The 21,246-nt window shown below is 34.9% G+C and overlaps 1 protein-coding gene across 3 annotated transcripts in view; it reads left to right on the top strand.

Moving 5' to 3' along the window:
• Window positions 1-20,235, top strand: part of LOC149238917 (2-dehydro-3-deoxyphosphooctonate aldolase 1-like) — a 459,022-nt gene extending 438,787 nt beyond the window's left edge. For 2 of the 3 annotated variants that reach the window (XM_089373239.1, XM_089373238.1), the window contains 3 exons: window positions 19,036-19,083; window positions 19,410-19,457; window positions 19,819-20,235. In XM_089373239.1, coding sequence (XP_089229365.1) covers window positions 19,036-19,083; window positions 19,410-19,457; window positions 19,819-19,881 — 159 coding nt within the window. In that variant the 3' untranslated portion in view covers window positions 19,882-20,235. The remainder of the gene's footprint in view (window positions 1-19,035; window positions 19,084-19,409; window positions 19,458-19,818) is intronic. The other variant, XM_089373240.1, reaches the window with a different exon arrangement.
• Window positions 20,236-21,246: the final 1,011 nt, after the last annotated feature.

The following is a 21,246-nucleotide window of genomic DNA, read 5'->3' as shown; positions in this document are numbered from 1 at the left end:
AGAAACATACCTTTTGGGTTAGATTGCCTACCTTCTAACATGTGCTATTGACAAATGAGCGAGGAAACATACAACCGATGCAACTGGTGGAGATAAAGTGGCACATCACATCAACTACAAGGTGGCTATCAAGGGTTGTTAGTTGTTGGTTGGAAGAATATGAATGGGAGAAAAACTCTCCTAGGGGCTGTTGGAAAATGTAACTAGGTTCAGTCTTCATAATTATCTTTATACTTATGTCATTGTATATTTTATATAAAAGAAAAAGAAGAAAAAGGAAATTTATTTTTCAAGCATGGGTTTCATGCTCAAGTCAAATTATCATTTTATTTAAGTATTTTCTTCATGCTCATTATTATTTTTATTGGTCAAAGTCAAAGGCTGATTTATAGTCTGGAAAAAATAATTTTCAAATATGTAATTTTGTGTCAAAACTGTCTCTAGATGCCAAGTCAGCCCTGCCTATCAAGTCGGCCCTACCCCAAAAGACATGTCTATTCGAACCCCTCTGGACAGTATAAATAGATTGTGAATTGAGTTCATTTGCACACAAGAAATTCACATGATTTGGTCTAAAATATCATAGAAAAAGGCAACAAAGCAAGGAAGGCCAAAGTCTGAAATTGACAAGTAAAGAAGAATTTTTTCTTGAGCTCGGATTTGTGGAAGTTTTGCCTTGACACATCTTTTGTTGAAAATTTTCTCCTAATGTTGCACATGTTGTTGGTCTCTTGTTGTTGATGGTTTTGATATGTGAAAGGAGGGCTTGACTTGGCATCTTGAGGGTTGTAGTCTTTTTATGGTCATGGGTCTTGGATATCTCATTTTGATCTGATTCTATAAGAAGAGATTTTTTCTGGGTTTTCCTCCTTGTGGGGTTTTCGCCCTGGCTTGGAGTCTATATCATGTATTCTTTGTTTATTGTGATTTTCATGTTTTGTATGTTTGGTAATTGTTTGATGAAGAGAACATAATAAACATTAATAAGCAACCAATAGCATTCACAAACAATTATCAAAGAAGAGAAATCTACCCGAATTTACAGTCAAATTGATTTTTCAACATGGCATCAGAGCTAAGGTTGGCAGTTTGAAGATCACATTCTTGTTGGCATCCTTGAATTGACTCTGTGGAAACCCTAATCAAAAGATCTGATCCTATGATCCGAACTAAATATTTGCAAGTATCTAAGAAGTTTGCACTGATGTTGAAGGTCGAAACCATAGTTTTAAAAATAGACCAGCATGAACCAGAAACCGGTCAAACCTATCGGTTCATTGGGCGACCGGATCAAACCGAACAAAAAACCCGGTTTAAGGGCCTATTTCACCAATTACCACAAAAATCGAACCAAACCGGCCGGTTTATTGCTAGGCCAGCTACAGACCCTACAGAATGCAATTTTGTGAGTTTTGATGTTGTTTTGAGGGAAATTTGGGGTTGTTTCCCTCCAAAAACAACTCGTCTAAGAAAAGCATGCATCCCCTCTCATTTGCCTCACACATGTCAACCCTAGCAACACTAGCAATCAATGCCAAATGGTAATGTTAAATTCTTAAAGTAAAAGTGACATTTCCTTTATTTTTCATTTTCATCCTTTACTTGAATTTTTAACATTACCATGAAATGACTTAGGATGTTTGAGTGGTTTCAACCTCATTGGATTTCATATGGAGAAACTAGAATTTTAGAGTTCACTCAAAATTCAACAGAGTTAATGGTTTTTAGGATTTCATGGTTTGGGGGTTTGCAATGTTTCCATTTGATTCTATCGTGCATGAGGGTATGCGATTGGCATTTGACCAAGAGCATGAAGCCCTTTAAGAACCTTGATGTTGGTGGCATTAATTTTTGAACTTTGTTGATGTTGGCGGTATTAATTCTTGAACTCCTCTACCATGGCCTTAACAAGAATGTACCCTTCACTCAAAGTAAAATAACTAGTTAGAGATGCTAAGTTTTTTCTACCACATTATAAGGTTGAGGAGATGAACCCTTCACTCAAACCAAAATCACTAGTTAGGCATGTTAAACTTCAATTTCTATCATATTATAAGGTTGAGAAATCCAAGTCTGAAGACTTTGAGCAAGATGATGTTTATGTATCTCTTGCTGATGATCCCATTTTTAGTAGCGTTGAATCAATGATGAGTTTCATGAGTGATCATGTTGATTAATGATTTGTAGTTTTGATGTCTATTTTTGCTGCTACTACTACCACTACTGCTAAGGTTGTAGAGGAGTTTTAGGAGTCCTCAAACACTCAGCCAGATTATTTATGTAGCTCATGTTGATGATCCCTTGTCTAGTAGTGGTGATGAGTTTGATCATGATGAGGAGTGATCATGCTGATCACTGATATGTAGACTTGTAGTAGGTCAGTGACCCCATAGGTTATAATTTATAACATTGCTTTTGGACTCTAGAGGCCATTTAGAGCCTCATTGATTATGTATTATGTTGTTGATATGTATTGCACTCGGTGCCAATTTGATATACTCACCTTTACTTGGTATATAGATGAACAAACTTTGCATATTTTATCTCTATTGGTTTGGAATCATGGTTTTAAATCTTAAAAATAGTTTTTTTCATTAAAAATAATTATTTCATGTATTTTTTTAAAGACCAGTTCATTGAGATCTGACCAGTCTTGGTTTGAAACCCAGTTTGATAGGTGGACCAGTCTAGTCATCGGCTCCATTTTTTTAAACTATGGTCGGAACTATGGATATTTGAATTCGATGGTTCTCTGGCTCACATATTTTGTTATGTGGATTTGTATTGTTCTCACAATGGTTCACTCTTATGATTGAGGGATCACATTAGCATCTTTGTGGCTCATTCTATTAAACAATGGCTCGTTTTCTCGATATTGGAAATTCATTGTACCTCGTATCTTACCCCACTCTGAGGCACACATCTTCATGATTGTATGGTATAATGTAGCTCCCATTCTTTACGGTTCGAATTAATCTCAATGGCTCAGATCTATATAGTGACTCACTTTCACATTAAATATTTGGGACACACTATATATCTACTTTGCATTGGTATAATGGGTCAATCATTGCAGTGGTCACACACCTCTTGACTATGTGGCTCGTTACTCTACACAGTGGCATTGCTTTACAGTGGCTCAATAAGTCAATTCTTTAAGATCGTTACAATGAGACCTGTTGACAACTACGTGTCAACTTCCCAGCAGTACACCACCTTTTCTTCGCAAAAAAGGGATAGCGCTTGATCGACATGTCCGTGCCATTCGACAGTCATCGACAGCTTGATCAATTTATGTTGTAAACCCAGTCTGCATATTTAATTGTAAATAATCTTAGCAGAGTTGAGTCATGTATGTAAATTGCCTAGGTGGACCTTATTTTCTAGTGATAATCTACGTTCCGGAAGGTTTTTTGTCTCACCGATCTATGATCGACAGAGTTTTCCTTCAGCCTAACCCCAAAGCGAGAATGGATTTTGTCATTAGAATCTTAGGAGAATCCTAGTGTGTTAATCTGCTAGATTATAGTTGTGTCGCAGAACTGGGTGGTTTATGAGGGTCTATGTCAAATGGGTTCTCCCCCTTGAGATGTAAAGTTGTAAAAGTCATGATGTAAAGTGTCTTGAGGGTTAGAAAATGTTTTTAATCCCCTAATAAATCCTAAGTCCTAGGTCTTAGGTGATTTTTCCAAAGGCTAAGTTCGAGGATCCATTTAAAAATAAATTAAAAAAATTGAAAAATTGAAAAATTAAAAAAAATAATAATAATAATAAATAAAATAAAAATAAAAAATAATAAAATAAAGTAAAAACTTAAATAATAATAATAATAATATTTTGAGTAAATAAATGCAGAATTTCAATTTTTTTAATGCATTAAAAATTCAACGGATGAGATTAAGAGATATCTTGATCCTCATCGACGGTCGAGATCATTTTGACATGGATCACTTGAACTAGCTGTTGGGAATTTTTCCTTTAAATAGGGTGCTAGGGGTCATTTGAGATCAGATTTGATCTGTGAGTCTTGTGCTGAAGAAGCTCTCTTGTAAACTTTTTCTGGTGCCAATAAAGAAAGACTTTGGGGTTAAAAATCTTGCTGGTGTTACTCTTCTGAAAATGCTGTAAGATTGTTCTATTTTTTTTTCTCTGCATAATTTTATTTTCAGCCATTGATGATAGCTTAATGAAGATTGATCTAGGCACAGGTATCTTGTTTGATCTTTAGGGTTTGAATAATAGTTTAGATTCTGAAATATAGTGGCAGGCTATGTCACATGGTTCGAGTTCGAATTCGAGTTCGACAACGATTAAGTTCGATTCGAATTCGAATTTTCCGATCAGGTTCGAATGAGGTTCGGCATTAGGTTCGACTATACATATTTTTCATATATATATATATATATATATATATATATATGACCTCGGTCTAATGGAGCAAGAATAACCTTGTATAATGGATGTTGCAAAGATTGAAGGATTAGACATTCTCGGCACATCTGTTTTAGCATACAAATCTACCTAGACATATCACAATTGCACAACTAGTGATCTCGACATGCCTGTGAGGATCTCAGCTGAATGGAGTAGCAAAGATCTAGGACAAAGGCACAGTGTCAATGGATCTCGCATAGCAGTCTTGGCATCAACGCCTCGGTGATACTCTTGTAGAAGTCTAGACTCTAGACAAAGAACAACAGTGATAGAACCTCTCTCTCGGCCTAATAAGGTTGATGTTAGATGTTGTCTCAATCACACACACACACATATATATATATATATATACTACAATTGTGGCACAATAACAAAGCCGCAGAAATGATCATTCTCGGAGGATACAATCCCTGCATAACAAAGAGCCACAATAACCATTACAGTCTCGTTATAAATGAGACAGTAAGGACCTCAGTATAGTGAGGAATAGTATCTCATCTCGGTGGATCTATTTCTTAACAGTCAATGTATATATATATGTAATGGAAAGATCTTCGGATCCCTCACTATCTTTACATGATCTCACTGTCTCGGTGTAAGAAAGATCACAATGATCCTGCAGTCATGGAATACACTCTCGCATGATCACAGTCAACATGATGGTCTAGAGTACAGTGATGAAGGTAGGATAAAACAGCTATCATGGCCGTCATAATGAAGTTCTCAGTGCATCATTAAAAAAATCGAACCTTAAAAAATTCATTAAAATTCGCCTTCAGGTTCGTTTAGGTTCGTTCAGGTTCGTTGAGGTTCGTTTAGGTTCGAGTTCGTTCAGGTTCGACTTGAGGTTCGAATTTCAGGTTCGGCGAACCTGAACGGATTTCAAATTTTTTTTTTCAGGTTCGCCGAACCCTGTGACATAGGTGGCAGGTATCTCCATTTGATCGGGGTTTCACTATTGTTTTCTCCTTCTATGTTAATGGTTGATTTTAAGTTGTGCAGGAAATCCTTTTTTCAGATTACCGGGCGTTAGGGGAAGTTCTCCGCTGAACCAGCCAACTCCCGGGTTGTGTTTTCTGAAAGAGCCCAGCCAGTTCTTGATCCCGGGCTTATCATTCGAAATATTTTTTATAAATGCATGCAGGGTTTTCTGAAGCGTTTTACATTAAACTTATACTCTGAAAATACTACTTTGATTATTGACAAATCTGGCTATTTTAGAGCCTTTAAGCTATAATTATTGTAATTACTTAATTGGTTTTAAGGTTTTTTTTTTTTTTTTTTAGGTTTTGTCTCTGGCATATTTTACTTCTGGGTTTCTTTTTGTTTTTACAGATTGCAGGTTTTATTTCTTTTTTGAAAAATATTTCAGAGTTTCATCACAAAATCTGAAGCAGCTTGCAGCCCGGGCCTTTCATTGTAGATTTGATAGAGCAAAGATTTCCAATCTTCACAACTAGGGTTTGAGTTCACACTGATCGTAATTTCTGAGGGTAGCAAAGTGCTCCATCGTGGCTCCATCCTTGCTCCTCAACGCTACCATTCATTTGCTGCTGCCCACGTTTCATTGTTTCCACATTAAAATCTACAATCACCGCAGCACTCGGTTTTCCTCCTTTAAGCAAGCTCCTTTCCCTTCACGCAGCTGCCTTCAAGCAAACCGTGAATCTGTTCCATCGAACTCACCTGCGTACAGTCTCCAGCTCCCTGCATCCAGTCTTCATTCCTACACTCTCACTCACGCTGCTCCAGTTTTGTTATCCATAAGTTTTCTGCAGCCAATCCACCTTCAAAACGCATCAAACTTGTTCACCCTTTCACGCTGTCATAGAAACCCGCAAACAGCAAGACAAACGTGGTTATCATTCTTGTGTTTATGCAGCAGACAGAACTCAAAACGCTGCCATTCCTGCGTCATTTCCACGCTCAGCTCGTCGAGAACCTGCACCTGCAAGCACAAACAAAGCATTCGAAATTCTTTCTTCATACGCTACGGGTTTTGGTTCAGGCTGTGCGTATATTTTTGTTGTTGCGTTTCATTTAAAAAAAAAAAAAAAAATTAGCTTCAGTCTTAGAGATATGTTAGTTCATTTTTTTTATTTCATTTCTTTAGTTTAGTTCACGTCATTTAAATTAGATTCAGGTTTAGTTCACGTTTTTTTTATTGTATTTATTTAGTCTAGAGTTTTAAAAAGTTTCATTGTATTTATTTAGTCTAGAGTTTAGTTTTAGATCTTTTCCTTTCAGCGACGTTTTATTTTAAATTTTCTTAGTTTAGAACTTTAAAATCATGAAATATATAAATCAATAAAAAAAAAGGGTTTCGTTTAGTAGAGCTAGATTTAGTTTTGTTTTAATTTTTTTTTTAAGAAATTAGTTTAGTTTAAATTCAAGTATTTTAATTTTTATTTGCTTTAACCTTTTTTTAGTTAGATTTTAGTTTAGTTTTTATATATATATATATATATATATATATATATATATATATATATAATTTAAAATTTATAAAAAATTTAAAACTTCACAAAATCCAAAAAAATATAAAACATAAAAAATATAAAAAAAGCAGTTTTGGGTTTTTTTTTTTTAGATTTATATTTCAGTTTAGTTTTATTTAAAAAAAAAAAAAAATTGAAAAAGCTTAACAAAAAAAATTGAAAAATCATTTTGTTGTCTTTTTGTGATATTTTTCTATAGCTAAGTGCATTTAATGTTTATTAATAAGTTGGCTATGTGAAAGTGGTGGCGCCCAGCGTTTAAATTTTATGATCTTTTAAAGCATTTAATTTTTCTTGAAGTTTAATTGCTGGATCATCATTAAGGCGTTGTGCATTTGTGGAAAATCTTACATCGCTTGGGTATTTTGCTTATAAATGATTGTTAATCATGGAATTATAAAGTTCATATTTCTGCAGCTTTCATAAACAATCGTTTAAACATTAAATCCACAAGGCACTGGTCTATTAATTCAATAAAATCTTTTTAGTGTCGGTTTCCTTTCGTGTCTCCCAAACCAACTGATTCACAGTTGGTCATCCATATTCTTATAAGGTCTACCCCCCTTAGCCGTGGGAGACAGGCTTAAACGAAGAGATCGGGGATCAGAGTGACAGCCCCCGGTCTGAGCGTTGTCGTGACAATCTGTGCGACAACAAGACCGTAATCATTCCTGGCTCAAATCATTTGTAGTAAGATCTGGGCTCATAATCATTAACAATGGCATGATTTTGTTTGTATGATGCTCACTACATATTGTTAATTTTTCTTAGGGCTATATTGTTCTTTGTTTTGATAATTGCATTTATTCATTAACACATTTGCATTCACCCCATAACATCATAACATTATTCAACTACATATGCAATTATATAGAAAGAAAAATATCATCATCATCAATGCAGTGGAACATAAAGGAACAATACAAGAAAAGCATCACACATAGAGACACCAGGATTGGTTGGAGACCAAGGAAAAACCCACTATGGAGAAAACCCTTTCAAATTCTTCTTCTTATTAGATTATCATCGAATGATTCAACAAAAGGGAGTACAATGATCCATATCCTCATTCATACAACTATCCATGAAATGAACCCAACAATGCTTATACTCGAAATCGTGATTTTGAAGCCTGTAATGAATTGTCACTGTCGTGGTCAACTGTCGAACACTGCGGTCACTGAGTGAAATCTTCAGACAATTGAAATTCCATCATTTAGGTTTCAGTCGCACGGAGGAGTCATGCGTGCAATTGGGAAGCTTCTAGTCGCTCTCTGGAGCCTACAAGCGAGCCACTGCAGTTTACAACTCAGACACTGAAACCCTAGATGTCTATCGCAAAGAGGATGAGTTGTGCTTGTGACTGGGATGCTTCGTTCGCACGAATGAGCCTAGTAGCGAGCGACTACAATCGAGATCTCTCTATGTTGTGCCTGCGACTAAGGCCCAAAACCCTAAAACATAAATGCAAATTTCACACCTTGCAATTTCATCTTTGTTATAAAATGTAACTAGGTTTAGTCTTCATAATGACATGTAATTATGATCTTTGTAAATGATAAAAAGAAGAGAATAAAATTATTTTCATAATGCCTTGCTTCATGGGTTTCATGAGTAAGGTTTTTTATCTAGATGGCTCCCATTGAGAGCCTTAGGATTTATCATTAGAGTCATAGAGTCAATGTCATGTATGGAGAAGCACTTATTGGGCATGTGTCAAATGTATACAAGTCTTTAAATCCCTCCAACGACAAGCACTAGTTCTCCTTCTACACATCGGCCTTAAGATGCATAAGGAAATCATGTCGACTTACCTATTTAAGAGACACACCTATTCGAGTCTCAGGTCGGTTTATTTTATAGACAAACTACTATATAGATGTGGCTAGGGTATTCACATTGCGGACAACAGAGAATTTGCATATATCTCTGTAATTTCGGATGATAATTACAGTGAAGAAGTTCAGGGACAGCGAGGATATCTTTAAGGGTGATCACAGTTCAGAAGCTCAGATTCTCTGAGATTCGGATCACAGAAGACAAGCTCGGAGAAGGTATTGAAGGGGCAGCGAAGGTCTTTTATGATAGAGGGAATACAAGGACTTTTCAAGGGACAGTAAGGAGTCAAGGAGCTCGGATATAATCACAGTCAAGGAGTTCGATAGCATTACAATCATGAAGTTCATATTTCTGGAAGCCACATATCAGTGTTATAATGAAGCCACATAAATTCGGTGTTCACAGTATGGTGTTATGACAGTGATGAGTTTCCATGTCACTATAGTTCGATAGGAGATGATCTCAGTTCGTGTTGATAAGCAAAGAAGACCGAAGTGGAAGAGGAGTCAAGTAGAAGGTTGACTATCTAGAGAACTGGTGTCTTGGTCTTGGAGTGGCTAATAGGGCAAGGGTCTTGGTCTTGGTATTCGTCAATTGGAATCTCTATGAGAAGAATTTGTGCAGGTTTTCCTCTCCAAGAGTGAGAGGTTTTGGCCCTAGCTGATAGCCTACATTCTATGTCTCTTGTCCATTTATGTTCATGCATTGGTTACTGTTTAATGAAGAAGAACACTAATAATCTAAGGAGAATAAGATCATAATCTAAAGAAGTAAAAAGCATTCACAAGCAGTCACTAATTGAAGAGAAATCACGTAATGCTAATGCCCTAGATTTCTCAACAATCTTCGAGCGAACCAGTTCCTCCATGGACAAGCCTCAGGCATGTGCGAGTCAAAAACCAAGATAGAAGAGTATCTCATGATGATGTCCAAATGAGGTAGAGGTCACTTGTATTTATAGCCTTCCAAGGGTGTCCACTTTGCTTTAGGGCTGACCTTATCAAATATGCACGTGGGCTTTTCTCATAAGCACACTTTCCCTTATCCGATTGGAGTGATCTTTAGGTAGATTTTGGTCCTCTCGAAAAGAGGAATTCATTGTAATCATTATCTCTATCAAATGAGTTGTCCAAAGTGGAATTTGACCACAATTGCATATTTTAACATATACATAGTGGCAATATCGCATCTACAAGAGCATCATAGAATCTATTGTGGTGTTAACTTTAAGACACAACAACAGTGGCATCATCTCTATGACATTGCTATGTGGCACTCTTACATTACAAAGATATCACACTACAATGGTATCGCCTTATACTTAGTGACATCACTCTGTCATCACACGACAGTGGCATCATATCTATAACAAATGGACTCACATCGCTCTTTAATGAACTCACATTTTCTATGAGGCATTGCTCACTCGTATTCTTTATATGGCAATCACTCGACAGTGATTCATATTACATGTGACAACATATTAATATGATTCAAATGATGCAAGAGTGACCTCTCCACTATCTTTGTGGCTCTCACATTTGTGGATCAAAGTGACATTGAGGTTCAATGATATTACATAACTTTCATTTTTTGAAAGCTGGCATGTAACCTTGCAATTAGACAATGATTGATACAACAATCGTAACATGAATGAGTTAGGTGATAGAGATATATGAAAAGTCTAGAAAGTCATGTATAACATAAACTCTTATGATAACCAAGTTGTATCGCTATGATGACAGTGATCCAATACAGTTTTCCAGTAACCCTAGTAAGACAGTGACTTCATTGTATGACAGTGATAGTGACAAAAGGTTCTCACAATAACAGTGATGTAGATGTATGATAAAACATCGTCATATCTATGGTGTACAACTAGAGTGTACGATAATGGCAGATTGTGAAGTGTGACAAGTATCCATGAGACTTCTTATACATATAAGGAGGTTGAATTTTATCATGAAACTGACCCATTTAGAAGGAACTTAAAATTATCACTAGAATCTAAAAAGTACTTGGAGCACAAATGGGCCAAAAGAATTATGAAGCTCATCCTTGCGTTACAAATATAAGAAGCAGTCTTGGATGAAGTCAATACATATCAACTAATGCTAAAGCTAACAGTTCAACAAAGGTTATATAGTTGGAGAAGTTGAGGCATCTTTTGTTAGAGAGAGTTGACAATTGAAGATAAGACAAAGGATCAGATCTCTGAAAAGAAGAGGTAAGGTAAAGTTGCAGAGGTATGTCTAATTGTTGTGTGCATTTCATGGTATGTGTCATATTCTGTAGCTCATGATGGTCATTTAAAAGATAAAGGGTCTACATAGATATAGACAGTAACATATAATTGTTGATATGATAACACTCCAATTATTTAGAAGGCATGAGGGTTTTGCAACATACCTATAGAAGCTTTGCATGGTATATCTTGATGACTGTAAAGAATCTAGGATTTGTATATCTTACGATCGGTAACATCTTGAAGGTTTTTGATATCTAGGGCTTGTAAACCCTAGTTGAGACATGGATTGGAAAACCCTAGAAAAAAGAAACCCTAACTAATTGTTTCTATAAAAAGAATCTGTCTTTTGAGTTTGATAGGTATGACATCATGATGATATGGAGACAAGGGTGGTGAACAAGTCCAAAATTAAGAAGGAGCTAACCCTCTTCAAAAGGATAAGTATCCTACATTTTTGTTATTACTACTATTATTTCATTCTTGTACTTTGCCTTTTTGTTCTTTCATATAGGTTGCAAGACAAGATTCATCTAAAGCCTAACTAGCAAAAAGAAGAAGTAAAATAACATGGAACAAGCATGAAGATGAAGAAGGGAATTGTTTATCAGGGAAGCCGATTAGAGGACAAGAAGTTCACTCACCTCAATTGGAAAGAGGGAGTTGTAAAGACCCTGATGAACACAATATTGAAGCTTGTTGAATGGTTCATTCAAGGAACACATTATTGGATGATTTAAAGCTAAAGAGCGTAAAGTAGAACTCTGTTGTAATATGAAGGAATGATGACCTCAAAGGGAGCAAGCAGTTAGATTATGAAGAATTCCACATCTTGACTAGAGGTTTTTGTGATTTGGCAACTTTGATAATGTTGGGATATGATTTGGCTTCCTGAATGAACTTATTGTAGAAGTATATGAAGAGGTTGAAAAGATAACTTGTTTGATTATAATATACCAGCTACTGTTTGATTCACTTTGGGAGCACATGGATTGAGTGGATGACATTGATGATGACTTGGAAGAACATGAAAACCAACTATTGTTATGCAAAGATGGAAGGCATGTGCTAGCAACTGTGATGAAGTTTGACTTCTTGAAGATGATAGATGAACCAGTTGATGATAAAATTGTTTGATTATTGACAAGCTCTAGAAAGGTCAAAGTTTGATATGGTGTGATGTTGTTAGGAGCTAAGAAATCTTATCATAAAGATAAAATGTGAAAGAATTTAGCTCTGTAAAATGTTTGACATCCAAGAAGGTCGAAGCTCAGGTATGATGTAATGTGAGAAAGGAGCCCTGCAGCTACAATTATATCTCCACGGAAGAACAAGTAGTTGATGTATTGATGAAGTATGATACCAGCTAAGGATTTTGGTTATGTCTCCCAGGTTGAGGAGTAAGGATTTCCTCCCTGGTTGAGAGGGTGTGATAGAGAACATTGTATTCTCCATGTGTCATGCACTAGGCTAGGACTAATAGTTGTACGTCTAGTGAAGGCATTGGTAGGGAGAAAGGAGGATTTGATAAGCATCTAGGACAGATACTTCCTAAGGTTTCATAATCCAAGATAGAAGTAGTCTTGTGGGTTGACACTCTTTAGGGATTAGACAAGGTATCCAAGATAAGAGTAGTCGAAGAGGACTAATATTCTTTGAGGATTGGGAATCCAAGATAAGAGTAGTCGAAAAGGACCAATATTCTTTGAGGATTGGGAATCCAAGATAAGAGTAGTCGAAGAGGACCAATATTATTTGAGGATTGAGAATCCAAGATAAGAATAGTCCTCGAAGGACATACCTGGTGAACATCTAGATGGGGTATGTGCCTTGAGAGGCGGTTATGGTGGTGTCCATATGTATGCCTTGTAGCATTGTGCTCTAATATTGTAGAGAGTTAGAGCTTGTCAAATCAATGCCTTACTATATTGCAATTTGACAATGCTAGTCATGATGTTGATATTTGATGATGGCTTATCAATTTGACTCTTCTTATGAGAATATTTTAATTTGAGAGTATCCTTGTACCAATTATGTAATTATGAATACCTCCCTAGTTAAGAGGGAGTGTTGGAAAATGTAACTAGGTTTGGTCTTCATAATTATCTTTGTACTTATGTCATTGTATATTTTATGTAAAAACAAAAAGAAGAAAAAAGAATTTTATTTTTCAAGCATGGGTTTCATGCTCAAGTCAACTATTATTTTATTTAAGCATGTTCTTCATGCTCATTATTATTTGTATTGGTCAAAGTCAAAGGCTTATTTATAGCGTGGAAAAAAAAAATCAAATATGTAATTTTGGGTGAAAATTGCCTTTAGATGCCAATTCGGCCTTGCCCTAGAAGACATCTCTATTCGAACCCCTCTGGATGGTATAATAGAGGGTGAATTGAGCTTATTTGTACACAAGAAATTCGCATGATTTGGTCTAAACTATTGCCGAAAAGGACAACAAAGAAAGGAAGGCCGAAGTATGAAATCGACAAGTAAAGAAGAATTCTTTCTTGAGCTCGGATTTGTGGAAGTTCTACCTTGACACGTCTTTTGTCGAAAGTTTGTTCCTAATGTCATACCTATTGTTGGTATCTTGTTGTTAATGGTTTTGCTATGTGAAAGAAGGGCTTGACTTGGTATCTTGAGGGTTGCAATCTTTTTATGGTCATGGGTCTTGGATATCTCACTTTAATATGATTTTATAAGAAAATAATTTTTTGGGGTTTTCACCCTGGCTTTGAGCCCATATCCTGTGTTCTTGTTTCTTGTGATCTTCATGTTTTGTACATTTGGTAATTTTTTGATGAAGAGAACATAATAAACATTAATAAGAAGCCAACAACATTCACAAACAATTATCAAAGAAGAGAAATCTACCCTAATTTACAGTCAAATTGATTTCTCAATAGGGGTACCCACTTTTGGTGGGTAATAGGAACAAAATCACAAACTGTCAAAATTTGAAGGGGGGGATTATAAAATAGTACTATCTATCGACAGTTGATTGGGAATCTCACCTACTTGACTACCACTCATAGAGATTTGTCTTATGCACTAGGTATTCTTTCTAGATTTATGCAGGAACCTAGAGAAAGTCACTAGAATGCAGCTAAAAGTGTCCTCAGATACATATAGGGAAAAAGAAATTTTGGACTTCTCTACAAGAAGAACCATAACTTTACACTTGTCGCATATTCAAATGCATATTTTGCAGGCGATATTAATGGCAGAACATCAACATCAGGTTATTTAATGAACATGGGTTCAACAACAGTTTCTTGGAGTTATAAAAGCATAAGCATAATACGTCAGCTTGAGAAGCAACATGTGAAATCGTTTGGCTACGTCGAATCTTGCAGGATCTTGGTAATGTTTAGCAATCACCAACTACATTATTCATTGATAATCAATCAACAATCAGTATGGCCAAGAATTCAATTTTTCATAACAAAACCAAGCATGTGGACACTAAGTATCACTTCATCAGGGCTCTCATCAACAACAACATTATTAAGGAAGAATTGTCCATCCAAAGATCAAATTTATGATATTTTCACTAAACCATTAGGAAAAATAAAGTTCAAGTTTTGAGAAGAACTCAACATTTGTAAAAATAAACTTAAGGATCAAAGGGGGAATGTTAACCACCTAATCCTAAAGTTTATTTAGATAATTAGTTTTTCTAGATAAATAAAGTTATTCTAGAATGTATTAGTTCTAGAATAATAAAGTCATTTCTAGATCTGTTGTATTTCCTAGGTGATAGGTAGGCCTTGTCACATCCTTGTCATGGTGATTATCCTTGAGTTGTCGATCAAGGACACATGGCATGTTGAGATAAGGCTAGAGAGGTTATATATATGCTATGCCTCTTCCCCCTTATGTAAATTTTTTTGTTGATTAATAATTATTTGTCTTTTTTTGTTTAGTCTTGATTTTAGAACTCAGGGTTATTGTTTTCTCTTTATGATGGCCTATTTTGTAAACATTACATGACAGTTTAATGCTGAAGTTTGAACTGTTGACTACATATTGCATTCCTTTGGTCATAATGTCATGGCTGAATCTCATGGTTAATGTTATATATTATAGTTTGTTGATGACAAATGTTATCTATTGAAAATTGAAGGTTGATGTTATAGTTAATCATTTGATGACAATGTTATAACTGCTAGGGAATTGATCATTAGGGGAAAATTGAGGTCTAAAATGGGTCTCCTAGGAGAAATAATAAAATAACAGTTAAAATAATAATAATAATAATAAAATTATTAAAAATAAAACTACTATTTTTAGTGTATTTTCAGTGTATTTCCTTATATTGTTTACTCAAATGTCAAGTGTAGACACCCATTGGATGCGGAATTGAATTCCATATCTAACAAGTACCCACTCTACTCTGCATACTTCTGAGTAGACGCACATCTAGAAAAAAATTGAAATACATGAAAAAAATGTGTTGAAACACACTTCTTCCATGTATTTTTAATTTTTTTCGATGTGGGTCTACCATTAGAAAAATTGAGGTCTAAAATGCGTCTCATAAGGAATATTATAAAATAACAGTGGAAATAATAAAATAAAATCAGATTAACTAATCAAGTTTTGGAGGGAAAAATGAAAGAAAAAAATGTTTTTCAACTTATCTCCCTATGATTTTACTCAAATTTCGAATGAGAGCACTCTTTGGATGCAGAATTTGATTTTGCATCAAAGGAGTACCCAAGTTGCATAATTTCAATGGACCATACTACACGAAAAATGTGAAATACATGAAGAAATGTGACTTTCGAGCAGGAGCACCAATGTTGCATTAATCGTTATCGGGAATAAATCGGCACGAGGAAAAAATCAGAAAAAATCGAAATTATCGGAAAATTATCGGAAAAAATCGTTTGGTACAAAAATATTTTTTTTTTTTTAATTTTTTAATATCTAAACCATCTACAACATAAAATAAATACATTGACACATAAATATGATAAAAAAAACTAATATATAATCATTTCTAGCGCTAAAATCACACATAACATTGAATCATGTCCTGAATAGTAAGTCCTGACTCTTGAGTCCCAACTCAGCCTCAAAATATCAACAAAAAATATGATAATGTATCTCATCATGTCATAATGTCATATACAATAAAATGAAAGTCTAATCCTATTGATTTCCTCTGCCCCTCTTGCGAGAAAATGCCACAGCTTTCCCTTTCCCTCTAGATGTAGATGCTGGTGCCTGTGCTGGTGGAGATGGCAGTGGGTTCTGATGTGCTCTAGAAGCTAAAGAACTAGAAGTAGGAGCTATAGGAGGTAGACCACGTCGTCTACTGGTGGCAGGGGTAGCCCGGGCAGGTGGTGTCACCTGGAAACATTACAATCTCCCAATCCTGAAAAACTGATAAGTCTGTTGGATTTTAAATGAAATCTAAAATTCTACTTTCTCCATATGAAATCCAATGAGGCTGGAAGCACTCTCAAACATCCTGAGTCATTTCATGGTAATGTTAAAAATTTAAGTAAAAGGATGAAAATGAAGATTAAGAAGAATGTCACTTTTACTTTAAGAATTTAACATTACCATGAATAGCGTATCCATATTAGGGCCTAGACTTGATCATTAAGCTGCCCCACTCAAAAATTATTTGTTTCTTTCAAAAAAATTTGCATGAAAAAATCCAAAAAACGTTATAAAACTATGTTGTCGCGACCCCCGGCGATTTTTTAAGTTTTTATTGCGATTTTTTCATTTTTATTGCAATTTTTTCATAAAATCACAATTTTTTCAATAGAAATCAACCCAAAAAAATCCGGCGATTTTTTCGTTTAATTATCGCGATTTTTTCATTTTATTGCGATTTTCACAACACTGAGGAGCACTCGTTGGATATGAAATTTAATTTTTCATCCAACGAGTATCCACATTGCATACTTTTGATGGACCATACTACACGAAAAATGTGAAATACATGAAAAACTTGACATCCGAGCAGGAGCACTTGTTGGATGCAGAATTTAATTTTGCAGCCAAGGGGTGCCCACATTGCATACTTTCGATGGACCATACTAGAAAAATGTGAAATACATGAAAAATCGTGATTGCAATCACGTTTTTTCATTTATTTCACATTTTTCAATCGACCATACTACATGAAAAATGTGAAATACATGGAAAAACGTGATCCGTGTATTTCACATTTTTCGTGTAGTATGGTCTATCAAAAGTATGCCACATGGGTACTCCTTGGATGCAAAATTAAATTTCACATCCAACAAGTGTTCCTGCTTGAAATTTGAATAAATCGTAGGAAGATAGGTTGAAAATACCAGTTGAAAAAATAGTTTTTTATTTTATTATCTTTTTACTTTTTTATTCAAAAAAGGGTGAATCATCCCACATGTTTGACATCATCACACTGAATCTTATTGGTTCTTATAAAGTTGGTTTTTATTGTATATTTTTGTTTTGAGTCTCATTTTTTATCTCAAAGTTTCTTTAATGTTAAAACCATGCAAAATGGGACTCGTTGGATGTGGAATTTAATTTCGCATCCAATGGGTGTCTACGCTTTTGAGTAAACCTATAAAGAGATAAGCTAGAAATACAATTAAAAAAATTGGGTTTTTTCTTTTCTCTCCAAAATATTTTACCTTGGAGATAGCATCATCATCTTGATTCCTATTGGTTATTTTAAAGTTGATTTTGTTAGTATAATTTTTATTTTGAAGCTCATTTTTTACATCAAAATTCCCCTAATGGTAACTTGTGTACATTTGCTATCAACAAACTATAATAGTTTGTTGATGATAAATGTTATATATTGAAATTCAACACGTTTTTTTATTATTTATTTTCAATTTTTTCGATGTGGGTCTACTTAGATGTATGTAAAATGGATTCTCTTTGGATGTGGAATTTAATTTTGCATACAACAGGTGTTTACACCTGACATTTAAGTAAACCTATAAGAAAATAAGCTAGAAATACAATTTAAAAAATATATATATATATATATATATCATTTCCCTACAAAATATTTTTCCTTATGGATGACATCATCATCTTGAATCCTATAGGTTCTTTTAAAGTTAATTTTGTTAGTATAGTTTTTATTTAGAGGCTCATTTTTTACTTCAAAATTGTCCTAATGGTAATTTGTGTACATTTGCTATCAACAAACTATAATAAATTGTTGACGACAAATGTTATCTATTGAAACTTAAAGGTTGATATTATGGTTAATCATTTGATGACAAGGTTATAACTGGTAAAGGATTGATGTAATTTGTGTACGTTTGCTATCAAAAAACTATAATAAATATTAAATGATTGATGCTTTAATGATTATCATCAATCTACTACAAAAATCTATGTTTTCATATTTCTTGCAACTAATTCACCATTTTGCAGGTTGTTTTCAACATATATGTATCAAAATGTATTTAAAAATATATATATAGTGTATAAAAGACGCTTCCCTAGAGTTTCTTGGAAATTGGCACTTTGCACTCCTGTTCCCAGCAACCTTGGCCAACTGTATAATCTGCAAAATATTTCTCAGTTTCATTGTTATAGATAAACCACATATTGCTCTAGACAGATGTAGAAATATTTTGTATCATCGGTAAAGCTTGAAAATCATTTTCTTCAACATGTCTGTAACTTGTTAATATGCTTTGAAATTGAAGCATGAGATGACTACATGTAGTTTCTTGTAAAGTTGTTTTCAGGCTACTGTTTTCTTTGATTCCTTCTAGTTGTAAATTATGCTAATCAATGATCACTAACTGCCATCTTGTTCCGTGCTTTAAAGTCATATCATGGGCATATATGTTGTTAGAACTAGGGGAGATAATCCTAAGAGAATGGTACCAAAATTGCTTTAGAAATGCAACCAAGGAAAGCGAGTCTGGCCATTTATGGTGTTCCCATGCAACAAGAATTTAGAACACTCTAAGAGAACTAATTTATTTTCATAATCTATTTTTCAGATTTAGATTCTTATAACTGCAATTGTCTTGCCAGGTACATGATAATCCACTTGAAGCTCCAGTTGACGGCCCAACACAGTGGGTAAATTCAGTATGCATGCCTTAATTATTTCAATGATGAGCACATTGGCGGAATAGTAGATGAACATAAAATTAATGGATTTTCTGGTTTCATTCACTCTTCGTATTTTAGCAAAACCATGAGGCATAAGTTCATTTTCATTTCCATGAAGCGGCACATGTTTCTTTGGGAATTTTTGTAACAATCTGTTATTCTTATAGGAGATGTATCATTTTTTGCGTGTTCACTCATAATACATGCATCCTCAATAGTATATTATTATGCAAATCTTCATTATTTGTTATAATGTTTATTGGTATCGAATCGTTATTTTTAAACTTTTGCAGCCACTTCAGAATTTGGAGGAGTTACTCGAGGAGCTTATGGCGATTGCAGTAAGTTTCATTTTCTTATCAAACCAGAAATTTTATGGAGGTGTAGATATAAAAGAATGCAACAAAAATTATTGCAAAATCAAAGCCATCAATTTTGCATCTGAAATTATTGGCATTTTAGGAGCAGAAAGGAATTGCTGGAGGAACTTGGTACAACTGTATTATGTTCTGGTTACACCAATGGGTTCGAAATGAATACCATAAAAGTTTGCAAGGGAGCTAGGTTTAGATTGAAGATAGGGCATGCATTTGTGAGTCTGTGTCTGTGCATGTATTTGCCCGTATCTGCACATGCACATGTGGCTGCATTATTTTCTACGCAAGATTATGGAACTAACTCATTCTTTTGTAATTTTGACAGAGAGTAACCAAGGGAAAGCAAAAGTTTAAAATAAACCTGACTCCTGTTGATGAAGAATTCTGACATCATATATGTGAAGGTGCTCTATGTCAAGGATCAAGATAGTACAAAATTGATGAGGCATATTTTGGAAATTAGGAAGTAGAAAAGGCAATCTCTCATAGGAAATATTGCCAAACCATAGAGTTGAGTCTAGGCTGAAACTAAGCGAACTCTGAATATTTTCACTGCTTTATTCGAACTGCAACCTTTCCAAGGAAGAATTTGAAGGCCTGTTTTTCTTGAAGGACTGCTCTTCATAGAGATTTCCATTTTTCATGGAAGTTGATGTCGATGCCTAAATTGAAAGTTATGAAAAATGTCGTGACTCCTCCATTGAATTGTCTTGAATTTAATAATATCAAGGAAATTTATATATATCTTTATTCGTAGAATAACATGTTTTGTTGAAATACATAGCTTAGAAAAGTAAATTTGTTGCATTGATGGATATTGTTCACTGTCCCTACATTTGTGTAAGTTCTCGACACTTTCATTACAAGCTTGCCGCCACTTCTTTCTCAGTGGAAGATATATCAAGAAGACAGTTAAACATAGGAATGTGATTATTAATGTATTACACAATTTTGCAGCGACATGCAAATCTCCACTTTTTGAATAAAATGTTGAAGGCTGGGTGAACGTGTTGCAGAGATAATATGTGGAGAAAATACAATTATTTTGCTCTATTTTTTTCAAATTAGTTCGGTGGCTTATTGGTTGCTCACAACACCGCAATATTATTATTGTACTAGCACCCACGACACCTCCTTCATATAGTGCATGGGCATCATTCCTCGTGAGAGCCTCGTATAGGGTGCTACTCTGCACAGTGATGCCCAATAGTGGACGCTACTCTCCATCGCAACGCCCAATAGTGGACACTACTGTCCACGTAGTTGCTCCTTAAAACACTCATGATCATCGACAAGTAGCCTATACCCCTCTGTTCCATAAAGGAGATGCACCCATACAATTATCCCTATACCCAAGGGCAAGATGCCCATGAAGGTGTCCTTGATGCCTCTTATCTTCAAGAGGGGGGACACCCACACAAGCATGAAGGGTGCAAGACACCTCTGTTTGAAGGATACTGGAAGATGGCAGTGTGGAACAAGGCAACAGGGAATGGCAAAGGGCACAGGGTATCATGGTTTTAGTAAGGGAGAAAGAAGGTTGTCTCATTCAGTTAGAAAAAGAAGACTCAAATAAGCAATTCATTTGGTTTAAAATATCAAAAAATGGAAACCACATCAAAATTGCAACATGCTATTTTGCGTCGCAAGTTTCAAAAATCTACAAAGGTAGAGGGCTCGACCACAAAGATCCATTTTCAACGTTAAAAGCGAGTATTGCAACATATTCGTAGCTAGGTGAAGTCCTTATAGT

The sequence above is a fragment of the Pinus tabuliformis genome, chromosome 8, assembly GCF_031772625.1.
Source record: "Pinus tabuliformis cultivar Carrire ecotype Pingquan chromosome 8, CPIR1, whole genome shotgun sequence".
Lineage (NCBI taxonomy): Eukaryota > Viridiplantae > Streptophyta > Pinopsida > Pinales > Pinaceae > Pinus > Pinus tabuliformis.
The sequence above is the reverse complement of the archived record's forward strand: the minus strand, read 5'-3'. Positions and strand labels throughout refer to the sequence as shown.